Below are 17,162 nucleotides of genomic sequence, written 5' to 3' on the forward strand. Positions count from 1 at the left end.
TTAGTAGCTGCCTGACAGAAAATAATACAATCTGGTTCAACCTGCAGAGATTCCAGGCAGATGACAGGCCGGTCAGTCGGGTCATATATGATTGTCTGTCTCTGATTGAGAAGAAGGACATGAAGATAAGTATTATCTTTCAGTACATATTCCAGCACTGCTACCAGAATCTGTATCCTGGCCTAAAGATCATATTACAAGGTAAGTTCTGGTTTACATACACGAGTACTCATCTGGGCGGCTTTCCATTAGGTGACACATCAGCATCACTGTAACTCAGTGGTCCTCAAACTAAGGCCCCCTGAGGCTTTTTTACCAGCCCCCTACACACAAAATGTATTACTTATAGATGCGGTCAGCTACATCTTTAAATAAATATTGGTGGTCCACATATAGAATAGCAGTGCTGGCACCACCCATCCACATGGAAGCCAGAAAGCAGTAATTCGCTGGTTTCCAATCAAATTCCACATCAGGTGACACTGCTGTCCAATTGGACTTCAGGTTGTCACCTGGGTATGCTTCACTGTCTGGCCCACAAAGACATCATTTTATGTATACTCCGGCCCTCCAGCAGTCTGAAATATGTTGACCTGGCCCTCTATCCAAAAAGTTTGGGGACCCCTGCTGTAACTGAAGCACACACCTGGACACCACAGAAGTGCATGCCCACAGCTACACAAGCATACACAGGAGCTCACAGACAGTTAAAGCTCAGTACATACGCCAGATGAAACTTGGCTGATAAGGACCGCCTCCCCTGAGAATCACGTTATTCACATTTAATAATCTTCTAAAAAGTAACAAATACTAAATTTACATTGTTTACATGTTCTGTTCATTCTGCACACTTTTCACTTACTTGTCCTGTGGTGCAGGCAAAAATTCATGTACAGTGAATTGATTGATGGGAATCCCTATGCATTGATGGGAAAGCGCTAACAAGGTGCAAACACAGTGTAAATGAGGCCTGAAGCTGCCTTAATGGCGCCTGTTCACCACAAAATGCAAATATAATGGGTTTGCTTTTGACTTTTTGCCATGCGATTGCATTTTGGGTGATTGCAATGCGATTTCTCAGCAATTGCATTTAGTTTGAGCAACAAAGTGCAACATGCTTGACAATTCTGATCGTGAAAAATTGCAGCGCAACCGCAACGTTTTAGTTTAAAATGCTGTCCGTGATTTCTATATTGATTTCTGTGTCCTTGCATTTTGGGAATGCAAAACGCAAGCACAACGGGGCAGTGTAAAAGATCCCTTAGCACTAGATTAAGCCTGGCAGAGGTGGCCCTTTGGAGCCCTTTCAGCTGAGAATCTAGCGTTTATACTGCTGCCCCGCTACAATGTTTAATGATCCATCATGCTGTCTTCTCTTTTCCTCCTCTTCATAGCAACAGTACGCGTTGCTCAGCTATAGCTTAGTGATATGTATGTGCAGAGCTCGGGCCCCAAGCTGTAGCCTGAAGGATTGAGTCCCAATTGCTACAGTAACAGTTATTGTATGTATAAATGCACATTTATCAGAGGTGCCCTGGAAGACCATGCTTGAGCTGTTCTTGTCCCTACTGGGAATATTTTTCTTCCTTTGCTGTACTGTTGCTGTATCTGTCGGAAATATTAATACATTTTCTGCCAGAACAGGAAGTTGCCAGTTGCGTGTGGTCTGGTATTAGTCATGGAGAGAACCCGAAGACATAACCACAAAAGTTGTTTAGGTGATACCTTTATTGACTAACTGTACAAGATTCCTTTGCAAGCTTTCAAAACTTAGGGAAATACCCAAAAATGGGACGCTGAAAATAAAACTAAAGAGGTTCAAATGTTTTTCCACACAAACTAAAATGGATGTGAATATTTTCCTGGAGTTGCTTGCTGCACTCGCTTTGTTTGCTCACTCCCGCAATGTCTCACATTCAGTGGCGTAGCTAAGGAGCTGCAGGCCCCGATGCAAGTTTTACATTGGGGCCCCCCAAGCACTCTATACATAACAATTGATACGGCGCACCAAAACCTGCCAATGGCAACTACAGTGTCTGAGGTGCAAGAAGGGGATGGGGAGAAGGTGATTTATGATTACCACTATTCAACGTATCTATAGAAGTAATTATTATGATCACAGGACCAAAAGAGAGCTAATACTGTAATTGAGGGAGGGCCCTTCGGGGCCCCTTTGGCCCAAGGGCCCCGATGCGGTCGCTACCTCTGCACCCCCTATTGCTACGCCCCTGCTCACATTGTTCATAGTGCCAAATCACACACCTACCCCCTAGATGGGTGGGTGCTGGACTGGGTGGGTGCCAGACTGGCAAAATGAGACAAGTTTCCCTCCCTAAAAACACTGGGTCTCCATCAACAGTATAAGTATGTGGCTTTTTTGGGGAACCCACAAGAATTGGCCAAGAAAACAAATCTCCTCATCCAATTTCAAGCACTAGTGAGGAGTTTGAATATAATTTATTTTGGGCTCACAAGAAGTAAAAAAAAAAAACCCAAACCCTTAACTATTTTGTCAAGGCAAGACTCCCTAACACTGCAGGGCGGCCCAGTGGCTGCAACTCTTGAGTGCTTTGAGTCTGACAGGAGAAAACCAATATACAAATGTTCAGATTATTATTATAGATGATTAAATTACTTTCACTCCCCAAAATATTGACATTGATGTGCCTGAAGACCAGTAGGTTCCCTGTGGAGAGAGTCACACCCTTGTCTGCTATCTTTGCACAGGGTCTTCTCAGGAGCTGCTTGACCAGCTGGAAAATCATGCGGATTATCTGGAAGACTTCTATGAAGAAAATAAACATGAAATCTGTAGTGCTATCGATCAGCGATTTCCATTTCTGCACGGACTGTATGATATTCAGCTGCTGTCCAAACTTCAGTTACTGGTAAGTGTTTCCATTTTTGTATTTTTATTACCTCCTAAATCACAGTTAACCTCCTTAGCGGTAACCCCGTGCTGGACACGGGGTAAGCCGCTGTGGAGGATGTCTCAGGCCCTGCTGGGCAGATTTGCATTTTTTTTTTTTTCAAACACGCAGCTAGCACTTTGCTAGCTGCGTGTTTGGTCCGATTGCCGCCGCTCACCGCCGCTACCCGCCGCGATACAGGCCCCCCGCATACCCCTTGCGCAGCCTGGCCATCGCCGCCAGGCTACGCTATGGGGTGGATCGGGACTCCCTGTGATGTCACGACATTGATGACGTCACTCCGTTCGTTGCCATGGCGACGGGGGAAGCCCTCAAGGAAATCCTGTTCAGAACGGGATTTCCTTATAGGCAAGCGCGCCGGCGGCGATCAGACAGTACGAGGGGACGCCGCAGGGAGGGGGGGAAGCATGTAGCTAGCGCTAGGCTAGTTACATGCCCTTAAAAAGAAAAAAAAGAAGGTTAAAAAAACCTTCGCAAGGCCGTGGGAATCATACCGCCAGGAAGGTTAAAGGACCACTTTCACAAAATGTAGAAAGAGAAAAACAAAAAATGACTGATACATAAGAGAAAGAAAGTAGTAGGAAGAGTAAGGGTAAATAGTTAAAAAAAAATAACTCCTGCTGTTTAGATCGACTTGATATTCTGCATGCTGTTACCTACGGACTTCTGGGACGCTTTATGGCCAGAATGACACAAATGCGTGGGGCAGCTCCGCTCACACAGCACTCGGATAGCCCCCAATAGATCCGTCCACACTATACATATGCCTACTCTATGTATGTAATGTTTATTCTACTGTATATTCTACTGTATCATCACCGACCCTAAATGTGCAAAAAATAATTCTGGGTACAATGTCTGTTGCACTTGGGGAAATAAAAGATTCTGATTCTGATTCTGGACCAGGCAATCCAAAAGTTATAATCACTATTACTTTTCTTGTTGATAAATTATCATTCCCCAGTTTACCTGATTCTTATTTGGTACACACAAAATTTCATACACAAAAAGGAAGTTGCAAGGCATGCTGGGTTGTCCTTTTTTGCTTCTCTACTTCCCCTCAGACTTAACTAATGCAGTCTGATTGGCTGAAGCCTCTTTCCCTCCTGTTTTCCCCTCCCACACCTCTGTTCCTCTCTGATTGGGCAATATTTCTCATGCTGAGACAATGCACTTTCTATAGTGAAGGGCGGGCAAAGCAGGCAGAGGAGAGTAATGGAGAAAATGAAATCAGGATTGGCTTCAAAATAGCCACAATTAAAATGGGAAACGCTAAGAAGGATTTTCTCTTTTTTTTTTACTGTAGAAAAATCACTAAAATCAAAATGTGGACAGTGCAATACATATGTTATATAAGTAGATCAAGTATTTATCTACTTATATATGTGCTTCACGGCGGCCGGCGCGACAGTCCTGCGCATGCGTGTTTTTCTAATTCTAAACCGCGCATGTGCAGGACTGTCACAAAGACACCATGGGCTTGATTCACAAAGCGGTGCTAACCTACTTAGCACGTCTAAAGTCTTTAGACGCGCTAACCAGAGTGCTAAGTAGTTTTATGCGCGCAAAGTTTTACGCGCGCTAAGTCCCGTAGGCTTTAATGGGCACTTCGTGCGGAGTGCCCTGCGCTCTGTGCAGTACGCGCGTAAAGTTTTACGCGCATAAAGTTTTATGCGCGAAAAGCTTGTTTAGACGTGCTAAGGGGGTTTTCATAGGCGTGCTAACAGTTAGCACCGCTTTGTGAATCAAGCCCCATGTGTCAAGATCCCGGAAGAGCAGGCCCGACACCTGGCCCAGGTATCGCCAGTAATGGGAGCCACCGGAGGGACACGGAAAAGAACCAGGAGGACGCCGGGGGGATCTCGTGGCCTATGGTGGGCTGGAGGAAGCCCCAGGTAAGTGATTTTTTTTATTCTGTGTACTGCTCAGGGTCCCTTTAAGCACCATACAGCGCTGGTTTTCCAAGACATATGAAGAGATTGCACAACTGGGGTTGTTGCTCATGGCAACCAATTGCACTTTTCATGGTTGCTACGAGCAACCCTGAACATACATAGACTAAAAGGGACTGGGGCTGTCATAAAATGCAAATAATCTCTTTATACCCCTGAAAGAAAGGCTGCACATTCTAAACTACTGGTGTATATTGAGCCTGTCCAAAACAAGCTGTCTGCATGTTGGGTTGATGTGGCTATGTAACATTTATTGGCTACAGGTACATTATACCCCAGCTGATCTGGATGTGCAGCCAGGCTTTCAGGGATATAAAGAGTTGGTTTGCATATTCAGGAGTAAAGCATCATGGGAAAGCACAGTTGCTCATTTAAAGCTGGATTATCACTAATACCTTCTGTTTTAAGTAGGCAAAATTCGATTTAGCTTTGCTTTTTGATAGAGAGCTTCCAGGTGGTTAACACGGCCTATGCAGGAGCGCAGGAGATTTGGGCGCAGCCGGCACCAACATAGACCGTAATAGGAATTACGGCTATAGCGGTGCACAGTGAGTAACTTTGGCAATGTCAGAAGACGGAGCTGAAGTCACTTTTAAAACACTGTAATTTGCCCGCCAGCAATAGCTGGCAGCCGAATTACATCACTCCCCACTACCTATGTGGACCTGGAGGGGGAATAGTAATTACCGCCGCCGGGACTTGTGCAGGTGCAGGGTAAGCCGTATATCGGCTGTATCCTGCGCCCAAGGGCAGAGGCGTATCTAGAGGAGTGCAGGCATGGCTTGTGCCATGGGCACCACAGCACCAGGGGCGCTATGGCTGTCACCTCCTCCCTCATGACCCACTAAAATACCGAGAGATGTCTCTCGGGCATTTGTACCTGCTCTTATACTGAATATTGGGGTACGCGTCTCACTACCTGTACTGCTGAAGGGATACTGGGGGGGGGCGGGTAATTATACTGAGGGACACCTCTCATTACCTATACTGGGGGACTACTTATACTGGGGAGACACCTCTCACCACATATGCTAAAGAAGGCTACTTGTACTGTAGTGATACCTCCAACTACATATACTGAGTTAACTACCTCTGCCTACCTATACTAGGGTGCTAGCTCTGGTTACTTATACTGTGGGTGCGACTTATACTGGGGGGACTCGTATCATGCGGGGGGGGGGGCAATTTCAGTGTTTGCCATAGGCGCTATATTACCCTGATACGCCCCTGCCCAAGGGGGCGAGTTCACACGTACGCTCCAGGTGGCTCTGGGTCATCATGAGCTGTCTGGGTACTTCTCACTTCCTGTTGTATCTTACACGATTTCTACTTAGATTGGAAATCAACCATCCTCTAAACAAACAGCTCGAGAGCAGCCCAATCGAGTTTCCGCTGTGTAATGAAGCACAAGTCCAGTTTTTTGGGGGAGGAGCTTTGCACCTGTCTCACTAAATTAGACCAATAAATCCTGATCTTCTTTTGAGCTGAATGTTTTCATTTGATTTCTCTGATGTGATTTTTATTTGACAGAAGTTCCAAGCTGACAAGAGGGCAACCAGTGAAGTATTAGGTGACATTCTGAGCCTGATTCAGGAGGAGGATGAGATAGACTTATTCCTTCATTATGCGTTTCAGCAGTTCTTCCTTAGTCTATTCCCTGGCCTCAAGATCATCCTGAAAAGTAGGTAGTTACTGTAACCACTGTGGGTGAACCGGGTAACTGTGTAAAGCCTGGAATACACGTTCAGTTATGACTGGCCAATCACTGACTAATTCTACCACCTCCATGTAGTATGAGGGTTTCCCTGCACAACCTGCTCATAATATTCAGAATCTGGTGATCCTCATGCTACATAGCGGTGGTATAATTGGTCAGTGATTGGCCAATAGTAATTGAAAGTGTGTACCAGGCTTTGGGGTGTGTACACACATACAATTTTGATTAGCCGATCATTGGTCAATTTTACCACTTTCATGTAGTATTATGGCCAACAGATTTGGAATATCGTAAACAGATTGTGTAGGTAAGCGCTCATAATACTTGAAGGTGGTAAAATTGGTTAGTCATTGGCCAATCAACATTGGATGTGTGTATACGGCTTAAGGCTTTATTTCGGGATGTAACCAGAGAGATAATCAGCGGCAGCAAAATTGTGTGTAGTGGATAACCTTTTTTTTGCCTTGCAGCGCTGAATCTGGGCCACTAAACTACCTGTACAGAGTTTGTATGTTCTCCCTGTGCTTGTGTGGGTACTCTGGTTTCCTCCCACATTCCAAAAACATATTGCTTCCCCCCATAGACTATGACTGTGATAAGGAATATATTATGAGCTAAGGGACAGCTGATGATATAACTCTGCACTGTATAAAACTCTGTGAAAGATCTCAGTTCTACATAATAAACTGGCTTGAAACATATTTTGGATATGTGCAGAGCTGCATTCTTAACATTTTTTCGGACCGCAAGGCTCTGGACCAGGGCCTTGGTTTAATGTGGCCGTTCTGTGATGACTGTGATTGGCTCACAGTGATCACTTGGTAATGTGATCATTGATAGGTGGAAACATGGCTGTCACTTGACAACAGAGCCTGCGGCATCAGGAATTGGCTCGAGATTGCGGTATCCGCGCTGCAGCAGAGCAAGAAAGGTATAGATGTGGCATAGATTTTACCTACCGCAGTCCCGAAAGCCAGGACACTGAGCACCTATCACACTTTTCTTATACAATGAACCTCCTCCCTTCCCTATGGGATTCGCCATCGCTACCTAAAGTTCAAAGATTTTGTCTTTGAAGATTTCTCCCAGCTGCAATGCATGCCAGGGAGATGTATGGACTACATATACAACAAGTATCTCCCAGCATGCATTGCGGCCAGGAGCGCACTCCACAGGCAGAATCTTTGAACTGTGGCCGTGGTTTGAAAACTGCTTGGGTAATGTCAATGGGCTGGTGCACACGAGAGAGGTTCGTTTTTTCCACAAATGCAAACTCGGGGGCTGCAGCATTTTTTAGATTTCTGAGGCATTTGTCAATGTTCAGTATAGGAAAGTGGAAAACCGCTCTGAAAACCGCTAGATCAGAGCGGTTTTCCAAGCGTTTTTGTTACAGTAGCTGTTCAGTAACAGCTTTTACTGTAACAATATATGAAATCTGATACACAAAAACACTCCAAAAACACTAAGCATATTTAGAAAATCTCTCTATACATGCCTTGAATTGCTCTGAAAATCTGCTTCAAAAACCTCTAGCGTTTTGCAGATCTGCTAGAGGTTTTTGGTGTGCACTGGCCCATAGAGACTGCCATATTTGTTTACTTTTAAACAATGCCAGTTTCCTGGCAGCCCTGCTGGTCCATTTGGCTGAAGTAGTATCTGAATCACACCAGAGACAAGCATGCAGCTAATATTGTCATATCTGACAATAATGTCAGAAACACCTGATGTGCTGCATGCTTGTTCAGGGCCTATGGCTAAAAGCAATAGAGACAGAGGATCAGCAGGACAGCCAGGTAACTGGTATTGTTTAAAAGGAAATAAATATTTCAGCTTCCCTATTCCTCTTACTTCAGATGTGCTTTAAAGATTGGGGACCAATTATGTGAAGCTTCTAACATATTATTATAGATATCTTAGTAGAAATTTGCTTAAATATTTTCATGTTTAACTTCAACTTCATTTAATAGAATTTGATTTATTTTTCAGGATTCAAAAAAACCCTGAAGTTGAATATGTGCACCACCCCTTCAGGTAATTTGCATGCCATTTGCAATTTGGAACGCTTGACTAATGCTGGGAATACACGGTCGATTCTGGCGCTCGATTCTGCATCCGATCGTTTTGCCGCTTGATTCCCACTCGATTCTCTTCAAGAGAACCCGAGGTGGGTTTGAAGAATATTATCTGCATACAGAGGCTGGATCTGCCTATACAGCCCAGCTTCTGTTGCTATCCCAAACCCCCCTAAGGTCCCCCTGCACTCTGCAATCCCTCATAAATCACAGCCACGCTGCTGACAAACAGCTTGTCAGAGCTGGCTGTGTTTGTCTCTATAGTGTCAGTCTGCTGCTCTCCCCGCCTCCTGCAGAACTCCAGTCCCCGCCTGCATCCCATCCCTCCCTGCTGATTGGAGGGAAGGGACGGGGGCAGGGACCGGAGCTATGCAGGAGGCGGGGGAGCAGCTGAGACTGACACTACAGATGTAAACACAGCCTCACAGCATGGCTGTGATTTATGAAGGATTGCAGAGTGCAGGGGGACCTTAGGGGGGTTTGGGATAGCAACAGAGGCTGGGCTGTATAGGCAGATCCAGCCTCTGTATTTAAATCAAATTCTTTAAACACACCTCGGGTTCTCTTTAACTTCCGCTCGTTTTTCTTATTTTTTTCCAATTCACATGTCGGAAATTATCTATCTAACCATCTAATCAGCTCAGAATCGAGCCGTGTATTCCCAGCATTAAACGGTAAAGGACAGCCATATTGGTGGACGTAGAGAAAGTTATTTTTCTCCCTTTTGGAAGATGCAGCATTTATTGATGATCACTGCTGAGTGTAGTTCCTGAGGTTTTCCTAACCTGTCACGTTATTTCACCACATTACAGAAATGGAAGATATAATGACCCTTCAAATCAGAAAATGTAGGATGAAGCCCGTCAGCTACATGGAGCTGTCGGAGGACTGGGATTTTGTCAGTGAAGAAATCGAATCTGGAGGTTTGTATGATTGTCTGAATTCATTATAGAGGATATTATATTGGAGGCTTGTGCTATAAAGTTTTATTTCACAGCAAGTGACAGGGCCTGCCAGGAAAAAAAAAAAAAAAGTTATATAATGCCCATTGCCGCAGTCCTTAAAGAGAAACCGTAACCAAGAATTGAACTTCACCCCAATCAGTAGCTGATACCCCCTTTCCCACGAGTAATCTTTACCTTTTCTCAAACGGATCATCAGGGGGCTCTGTATGGCTGATATTGTAGTCAAACCCCTTCCACGGTGTGATGTCAGCACCTCACAGCACTGAGGTACTGACATCACACTGTGGGAGCCTTGTTGCATTGTGGGAAATAACAGCTGTTTACAGCTGTTTCCAACTGCCAAAAAAAAAAAAAAAGCAAGCAGCATCTCCTTCCACTGACATCACCTGCCAGCTGTAAAAATATGTCACCATTTAATAAATGTCAGATTGTAAATCAGGGAGAGGAAAGAGTTTAGAAGGAGCAAACACTGACTAAATAATTTCTACATAATTATTGTAAAAATGAAGCACTTTTTGAAGACATTATTTTCAACTCCTTCTGTGCGTTTTTTCCTGTGTTGTGGCTTGAACTCTGTACACACACATATATAGTAAAGTGCGCAGAGGATTTGTAAGATGTTTCTGCTTCCCTGTGCACTTTATTGCATCTACAGGCAGGCTGGCAGAGATCAGTCAATTCTAGTGGCAGGTGAAAGTGTCATTCTGTAAACCCCACATACCTATAGAGCTTTTAGCCAGTAACAATAGAAAGCTTTGCAGAAGTTTCTTATCACAGCCTGTGTGAAGGAAATGCCTTGTGTACCAAGTCTCTGCTACAAAAGTCAGCATGGAATACCAAGAATGTATCATGTAGATAGGTAGGTGCCACTTTCCTGTCCCTATTCACAGAGGAATGGCTTACTGTTTGTTTCTGCCCTGCCCACACACACTGCTTTCTGACAGATCATATGAGAACAGGTGAGAGATTTTTCAGCTACCGAGAAAGGATCTGAAGAGAAGGAGTCTTAATTTATTCCTGTATTTGGATGCTTACACCCACCATTCGGAATGATCTCTTCCTGGCTGTAATCTCTGTTTACTTTAGAACTGCGTGGAGCAGAGATAGACACATGAACTGCTGCTGATGAGTTATTTACACACTATATTGATGCTAAATCTCTGCTTTCTGCCATTATGAAGACATTTCAGTCACGTCACAGGATTACAGCCAGTAAGGACTGTTTCTGTATACTGGTTGTGCTGGACACAGTTCTCTATAGTAATGCCCACAGTGAAAACTGTTCTATGCAAATGTATCATTTTCTTCACATAAAAAAATTAAAAGATGAAAAAAAGCCTTTGTATTGCCATTTGCTAGTAATTACTGGAAATATATGTGGCATTTAGAATTTTAGTTAACTTTTTAGTTGTCCTTTAAAGGGAACCAGAGACGAAGCACCCTTGTGTATTTTACCATATATATCAGTAAGAACATTAGAGAAAACACTTACCATGCTCTCTGTTTCATCCTCACTGCTAAAAGTGTCTGTTACCAGCTGTGATAAGAATCCCGGACTGAGCATTCAGGGCTTTGCAGGGAATAATTATAGCTGAGTCATTATAGCAGAGCCACAAGGGGACAGGCTTGGGCTTGAAAAGACACCAGAGAAGACAGACTCAGCTATAATCTTTCTGTAGCAAAGCTAGACTGAGTGCTTAGTCAGGGATTCTTATCAGAGGTGATAACAGTCAGATTAAACAGAGAACAATGAAACAAAGAGCAGATTGGGTGTTTACTGTCATGTTCCCACTGATTTATAAGGTAGAATACAAGAAGGTGCTTCATCTCTGGTTCTCTTTAAGTGTTAAGTGCTAGTGCTGTGTTGCTAATGGTCACTACCATAGATTCTTTGTAACGCTGTAATTATCAACACACTGTTCCCACACCTTACTTAAGGTGCCCATACACATCAATTTCCCATTTGATTCCTATATAGACTCTGGCAATCTGATAGGTTCGGATGAGAATAGATTCCTTTAAATGTTCTGTCCAATCGAAACGCATTGAACAGTGCAACAATGCGATTCAATCAATTTCCAATAGATTCCCTGCTGGAATGTATTAAAAATTGATCTGGTGGGAATAGATTCCTTTCAAAATGGAATAAATCGTTTTGGAACATTTGGTGGAAATCTATATGGAAAGCTTTTAGACCTCTGTCACACTGAGCTATCTTCAGTGGCGTAGCTAAGATGCTTTGGGCCCCAGTGCAAGTTTTACGCTGGGCTCCCCCAAGCATTCTATACATAGCAATTCATATGGCGCAACAAAACCTGCCAAGGACAACCACAGTATGTGAGATGTAAGCAGAGGAGGGGACAGCATTTACAGAAGTAATAATTAAAGGACAACCGAGGCAAATTAACCACTTAACAACCAGCTAACGCCGATAGGCGGCGCCTGGTCGTTTGTGGTTTTGCATGGAAACGAGTGGCCTTTCCATGTCAGTTCACGGAGGGTGTCTCCGTGAACAGTGTGCGAGCCGCCGATCGCGGCTCGCACACGTAATGTAAACATGCGGGGAAGAAATCCCCACTGTTTACATCAATACGACGCCGGGGATCGCCGTCATTTGATAGGCTGAAGCCTATGCTATCCGGCTATCTGTCCTGCGCCTGACATACGGGAAGGGAGAGCGAGGTAAGGGGAGGGAGCACACAATATCGCTGCGGAGGAGCCCCCCCCCCGCAAATCACAGGCAGCCGGCGGCGATCAGACCCCCCTGCAGGACATCCCCCTAGTGGGGAAAAAGGGGGGGGGGAAGTCTGATCGCCTTGCCTTTTACCTGATCGGTGCTGCGGGCTGGAGAGCCCGCGCAGCACCGATCATTAAAAAACCACGTGGTCCTTAAGTGGTTAAACGAATGAAGTAAACGATTGTATCTATCTGCCTTCTCCTAAGAATTACTTTTTAAGATATTTCAAACTTTTATTTTATGTTTAAATCTGCTTTTCAAGTTTTAACTGTTTTATTGTTTTTGCTCAATGAGACATTAATTGAAGTATGCCAGAGCTTAAATCTATGAGCTATTGACCCTTATTATCTTTTTTCTGCTCAGAAGCCATTTTCTGCTAGGAAAGTGTTTTGTAGTTGGAATTTCTGATCAGTGAGGGTCACACTGTAGTCACTTGCTGTCTGAGTCAGGACTGAGTCAGCCACTTACATACCTGATCTTTAACTCTAGAAAAAGAAAAAAAAGCCTAGTTATTTGTGTGCTAGGCACTGTACATACCCATGTCTATCTCATCATGTCACCTCAGGTATCCTGACCTTTAACAGTATGAAACCAATGGAGAGCTTATACTGCAGTTGAGGAAAGGCTCCTGTGGTACAAGGGACCCGGTGTGGCCGCAACCTCTGCGTCCCCTATTGCTACACCACTGGCTATCCTCTCTGTCACACTGAGGGAGAGAATAGGGGACTGTGTAAAATGTAAATTGGGGTCCCATGGCTTTTTAGCTGTGCCACTGCTTGCAGGTGTGTTGTTGCAGATTCTGACTTTATTTCCCTTCTGCTAAAATGGTCCTAATGGATGAGAAGCATGATAGAATATCATTCCCTGCTCCCAATATCTCTCTATATTTATTAATACTTCTATGTAGTTTTGATATCACTGTATATATTTTTTTGAATTAGTTAATGCTGTACTCCTGTTTCCATTTACATCATCGCTCATATCCTGCTTCTACAGAATACCACAAAGAGAAAGCAGGCGAGGTTTCACCGCGGAACAAGCTAGGAAAAAGGCGGCATACAGACATTAAAGTAAACATTCCTAAAATTGAATGCTGGGACCCTGCCTGGGGACGGGGATGGATTAAAGGTTTGTTCATTTTACAGTCTAATGACCCCAACGTTGTTTCAGTTAACCTATCACTTTTCCAAGGTGAAAAATGTTTTGTTTATATTTCTGCAGTTTTTTTTATTATCAAATTCCAGATGCAGGGGTTTACGTTTTTGTTTCTGAGTCTGGTCGCGTCTGCTTTCTATCATGTCATTCTTGTGTAGATGCAAACAAAGGAGGAACAACGCCCACTGACACCGGACAGGTTACTGCTACTCAACGAGTGCAGTGATTGGCCACAATGACGGAGCCGTGGTCCCGCCCATGAGACAATAGTCACCAGTAAAAGGACAGTAGTTCAAGTTAGTTCTTTCCCATAATGTGCTGAAGCTGCGTATCTGGGAGACATAGGAGGACGCGAGGGGGCAGGGGAGCACACGGAAGGATCAATGCTGTACGGTACTTGAGGGGAGACGCCAGCTACCAGTCCGAATTATATTATTAGGACCGTTAAATGCACTGACCCCCCCCCCCCCATTTTTAGGTTAGAAAAAGTGCGTCTTATGGTCAACAAATACGGTACCCGTAACAGAGGGTTGTACAATGAATATGACTTGCAATGACCAATGTTATTCCATTCTTCTCATGCAGCTGCTTTGAATGTTCACGTTAGATTGGAATTCCCCAAAGAAGTTATCGGTGATGAATTCCGCGTGGATTGTGGTCACAAGAGGGGAATCTTCATGAAAAAATTCTGGACCGGAGGTAAGCGGTTTTCATTAGTGGTTCCTTGGTCCAGGCACCACTGCTGATCTAGGCATCCGCCATGTGGTTCATCACCATGATCAAGGTCTATGATCATTAGTGATTGTTTTGGGTGAAAATGTGAGTGTGTATAAGTGTCCCCTAATGTCGGTAACCTTTCCTACAGCAATTGGTGGATTAACCCTTGGCCAATTCTACTGCACTGAATTTGGCAAGATAATGTCCCTCTGAGCCTGAGCGTCCCCTAAGTTATGTACACCAGGTATTAAAGGAGTCATCAGGCAATCTATCACACCCCCCGCTCTACTTACCTGGGGCTTCCTCCAGCTCCTTGCAGCTGACATGTCCCACACTGCAGCTCCACTCTCAGACGCCGCCCCAGGATTTCCAATGGTGTCTTGCCATGCCGTCCTCTACTGCGCCTGCGCGAGCGCCGCTGTCAATCAAGTCCATGTTGTCCACGGTGTATTGTACAGGTGCAGTAGTTCTGTGCCTGCGCAGTACAGTCCGGACAAAGTGGACTTGATTAATAGCAGCACTCGCGCAGGCACAGTAGAGGACGACATCGAGGTTGGCCTCTACTGTCAGGGCAGGTACATTAATTACACAGCCCATTGGGTCAACCTTAGATCTGAAGATGCTGCACCTGAAGGAGGAAGAGAAGGAGGGTGGCTTTTCTTTTGTGTGCTGCTTTTCCTCTGGTGCTTTTCCCATTGCAGTTTGTGCCTTTTCTCTTCGTAAGGCAGTTGTCCTTAGGCGGCTGTTGACCTTACCATGGCTCAGTTTTTGGAGGCAGAGAGAACAGATGGCATTGCTCTGATCTAAGGCAGACACACTAAAAAATGTCCAAACTGCTTAGCCCCCCTGGGGTGATGGCACTATGGTGGCATCAGCAGCTGACGTTGAAGGGCATTTTGGCTGGCTGTCCATAGGTGGCGATACATGGTGCCGGACACTGCCACCAGCTGTTTCTGACGACGAGCTCCCCCTGCTTCTTTCAGCAACTTGTCTCCTCCTCCTCTCTGGCTCCCCCTCTGAACTGTCCCCTTGGTCACCTTGTCTCTTAGGATCCCATGTGGCATCCGTATCATCATAATCATCCTCCCCAGCTTTGCTTGCCTCAGACACCTCATAAACTGCACCAACAGCAGGTACTTCATCATCCTCCTCCTCACACGTTACGTCCATAGTGTCGCTTAACTCAGACATATGAGGTGGTGTAACTTGCTTAGCGCCTTCGTCTTGTTGTAATAATAATGGCTGTGAATCAGTGATTTCCCCACCAAATAACTCCTGCGAAGTGTCAAATGCAGCGGATGTGGTGCTTGTAGTAGCGCTTGTGGCTGCGGAAGATGAGGTGTTCTGTGTTAAATAGTCAACCACGTCCTGACAATCTTGGGAGATGATGGGACATGCCTTCTTCTGAGCACTGTACTTTGGTCCAGGGCCGCACAAAATCACATCAGCACGACCTTGAACAGACTTGCCGGGTGGCCTTCCTCTGGGTCTGGGGGGGGGGGGGGGGGAGATGAAGTGAAAGGTATGCACTAAGTTGACTAGTAGAATGTGCAGTCACACAGGTGCAGTTAACAGGTATGCACAGGGTGGTATATCACACTGCGTGCGCTTACGTAGGTAGGTGGGTGGGTGCACTGAACAACAGGTAGGTATATGCAGTGATGCTGGGTATTACAAATGTGCAGCTGTCTCACACACACACACACACACACACACACGTACCGTGAACAGGAGGTACAGTGACTGGTGGTATTAAATATTACACTGCGTGCGCTCATGTAGGTAGGTAGGCGCACTGAACAACAGGTAGGTATATGCAGTGCTGCTGGATATTACAAATGTGCACCTGTCACACACACACACGCACGTACAGTGAACAGGTGCAATGACTGGTGGTATAACAATGCGTGCGCTCACGTAGGTAGGTAGGTGCACTGAACAGTGAACAGGTGCAGTGATTGGGATTACAAATGTGCAGCTGTCACACACACAGGTAGTCACTGAATGTGCTGGGCCTGGCAGTGGCACAGTAGGAATTACCACCAAGGGGCCAAAGGCCAGCTGCGACTGACTGACAGGGCTGTATATAATGCAAGTGGGCCACACACACCAAAAAAAAATAGATCAAAGAACAAGATTAGCTCTCAAAAGAGCTGTTGAGGGGTGCTTTTTCTAGCAATAAGAAACAGCAAGGAGCAAGCTAACAAGCCTACAAGAGCCTAACTAAGCTTTCGTTATTAGAGTCTGCAGCAGCTCTCCCTTCTCTAATTACTGCAGGCACACGAGTGACTGAAATGCCTGACGCTGCCTGCCTTTTATAAGGGGGGGAGGAGCTCCAGGAGGGAGTGTAGCCTGATTGGCTACAATGTGCCTGTTGACTGTGATGTAGAGGGTCAAAGTTGACCTAATGATGTAATATAGGGGGAGGGTCGAACTCGCATATAGTTCAAGGTTCACCGCAAACGCGAACCACCGAAGTTCGCGCGAATAAGATCGCAGTCGAACCGTTCGGGCCATCTCTACTCATATTCAGCCAAATGCCTTAGAACTCATTGGACGGCATTTCACAGTGCAGATGGACAATGACCCAAAGCATACTGTAAAAGCAACCAAAGAGTTTTTGAAGGGAAAAAAGTGGAATGTTATGCAATGGCCACGTCAATCACCTGACCTGAATCCGACTGAGCATGCATTTCACTTGCTGAAGACAAAACTGAAGGGAAATTGCCCCAAGAACATGCAGGAACTGAAGACAGTTGCAGTAGAGACCTAGCAGAGCATCACCAGGGATGAAACCAGCGTCTGGTGATGTCTATGTGTTCCAGGCTTCAGGATGTAATTAACTGCCAAGGATTTGCAACCAAGTATTAAAAAGTGAACGTTTGACTTATGATTATTATTCTGTCCCATAACTTTT

General features: G+C 45.1%; 1 protein-coding gene across 1 annotated transcript in view; it reads left to right on the forward strand.

The window, feature by feature from the left end:
• The window catches only part of LOC137563895 (nuclear body protein SP140-like protein), a 61,890-nt gene that overhangs the window by 33,163 nt on the left and 11,565 nt on the right, over positions 1–17,162 (forward strand). Inside the window, exons 6-12 of the mRNA XM_068276960.1 lie at positions 48–201; positions 2,728–2,888; positions 6,413–6,563; positions 8,586–8,630; positions 9,484–9,594; positions 13,370–13,501; positions 14,114–14,227. Coding sequence (XP_068133061.1) covers positions 48–201; positions 2,728–2,888; positions 6,413–6,563; positions 8,586–8,630; positions 9,484–9,594; positions 13,370–13,501; positions 14,114–14,227 — 868 coding nt within the window. The remainder of the gene's footprint in view (positions 1–47; positions 202–2,727; positions 2,889–6,412; positions 6,564–8,585; positions 8,631–9,483; positions 9,595–13,369; positions 13,502–14,113; positions 14,228–17,162) is intronic.

Source organism: Hyperolius riggenbachi, chromosome 1 (assembly GCF_040937935.1).
Source record: "Hyperolius riggenbachi isolate aHypRig1 chromosome 1, aHypRig1.pri, whole genome shotgun sequence".
In the NCBI taxonomy this organism is placed as follows: Eukaryota; Metazoa; Chordata; class Amphibia; order Anura; family Hyperoliidae; genus Hyperolius; species Hyperolius riggenbachi.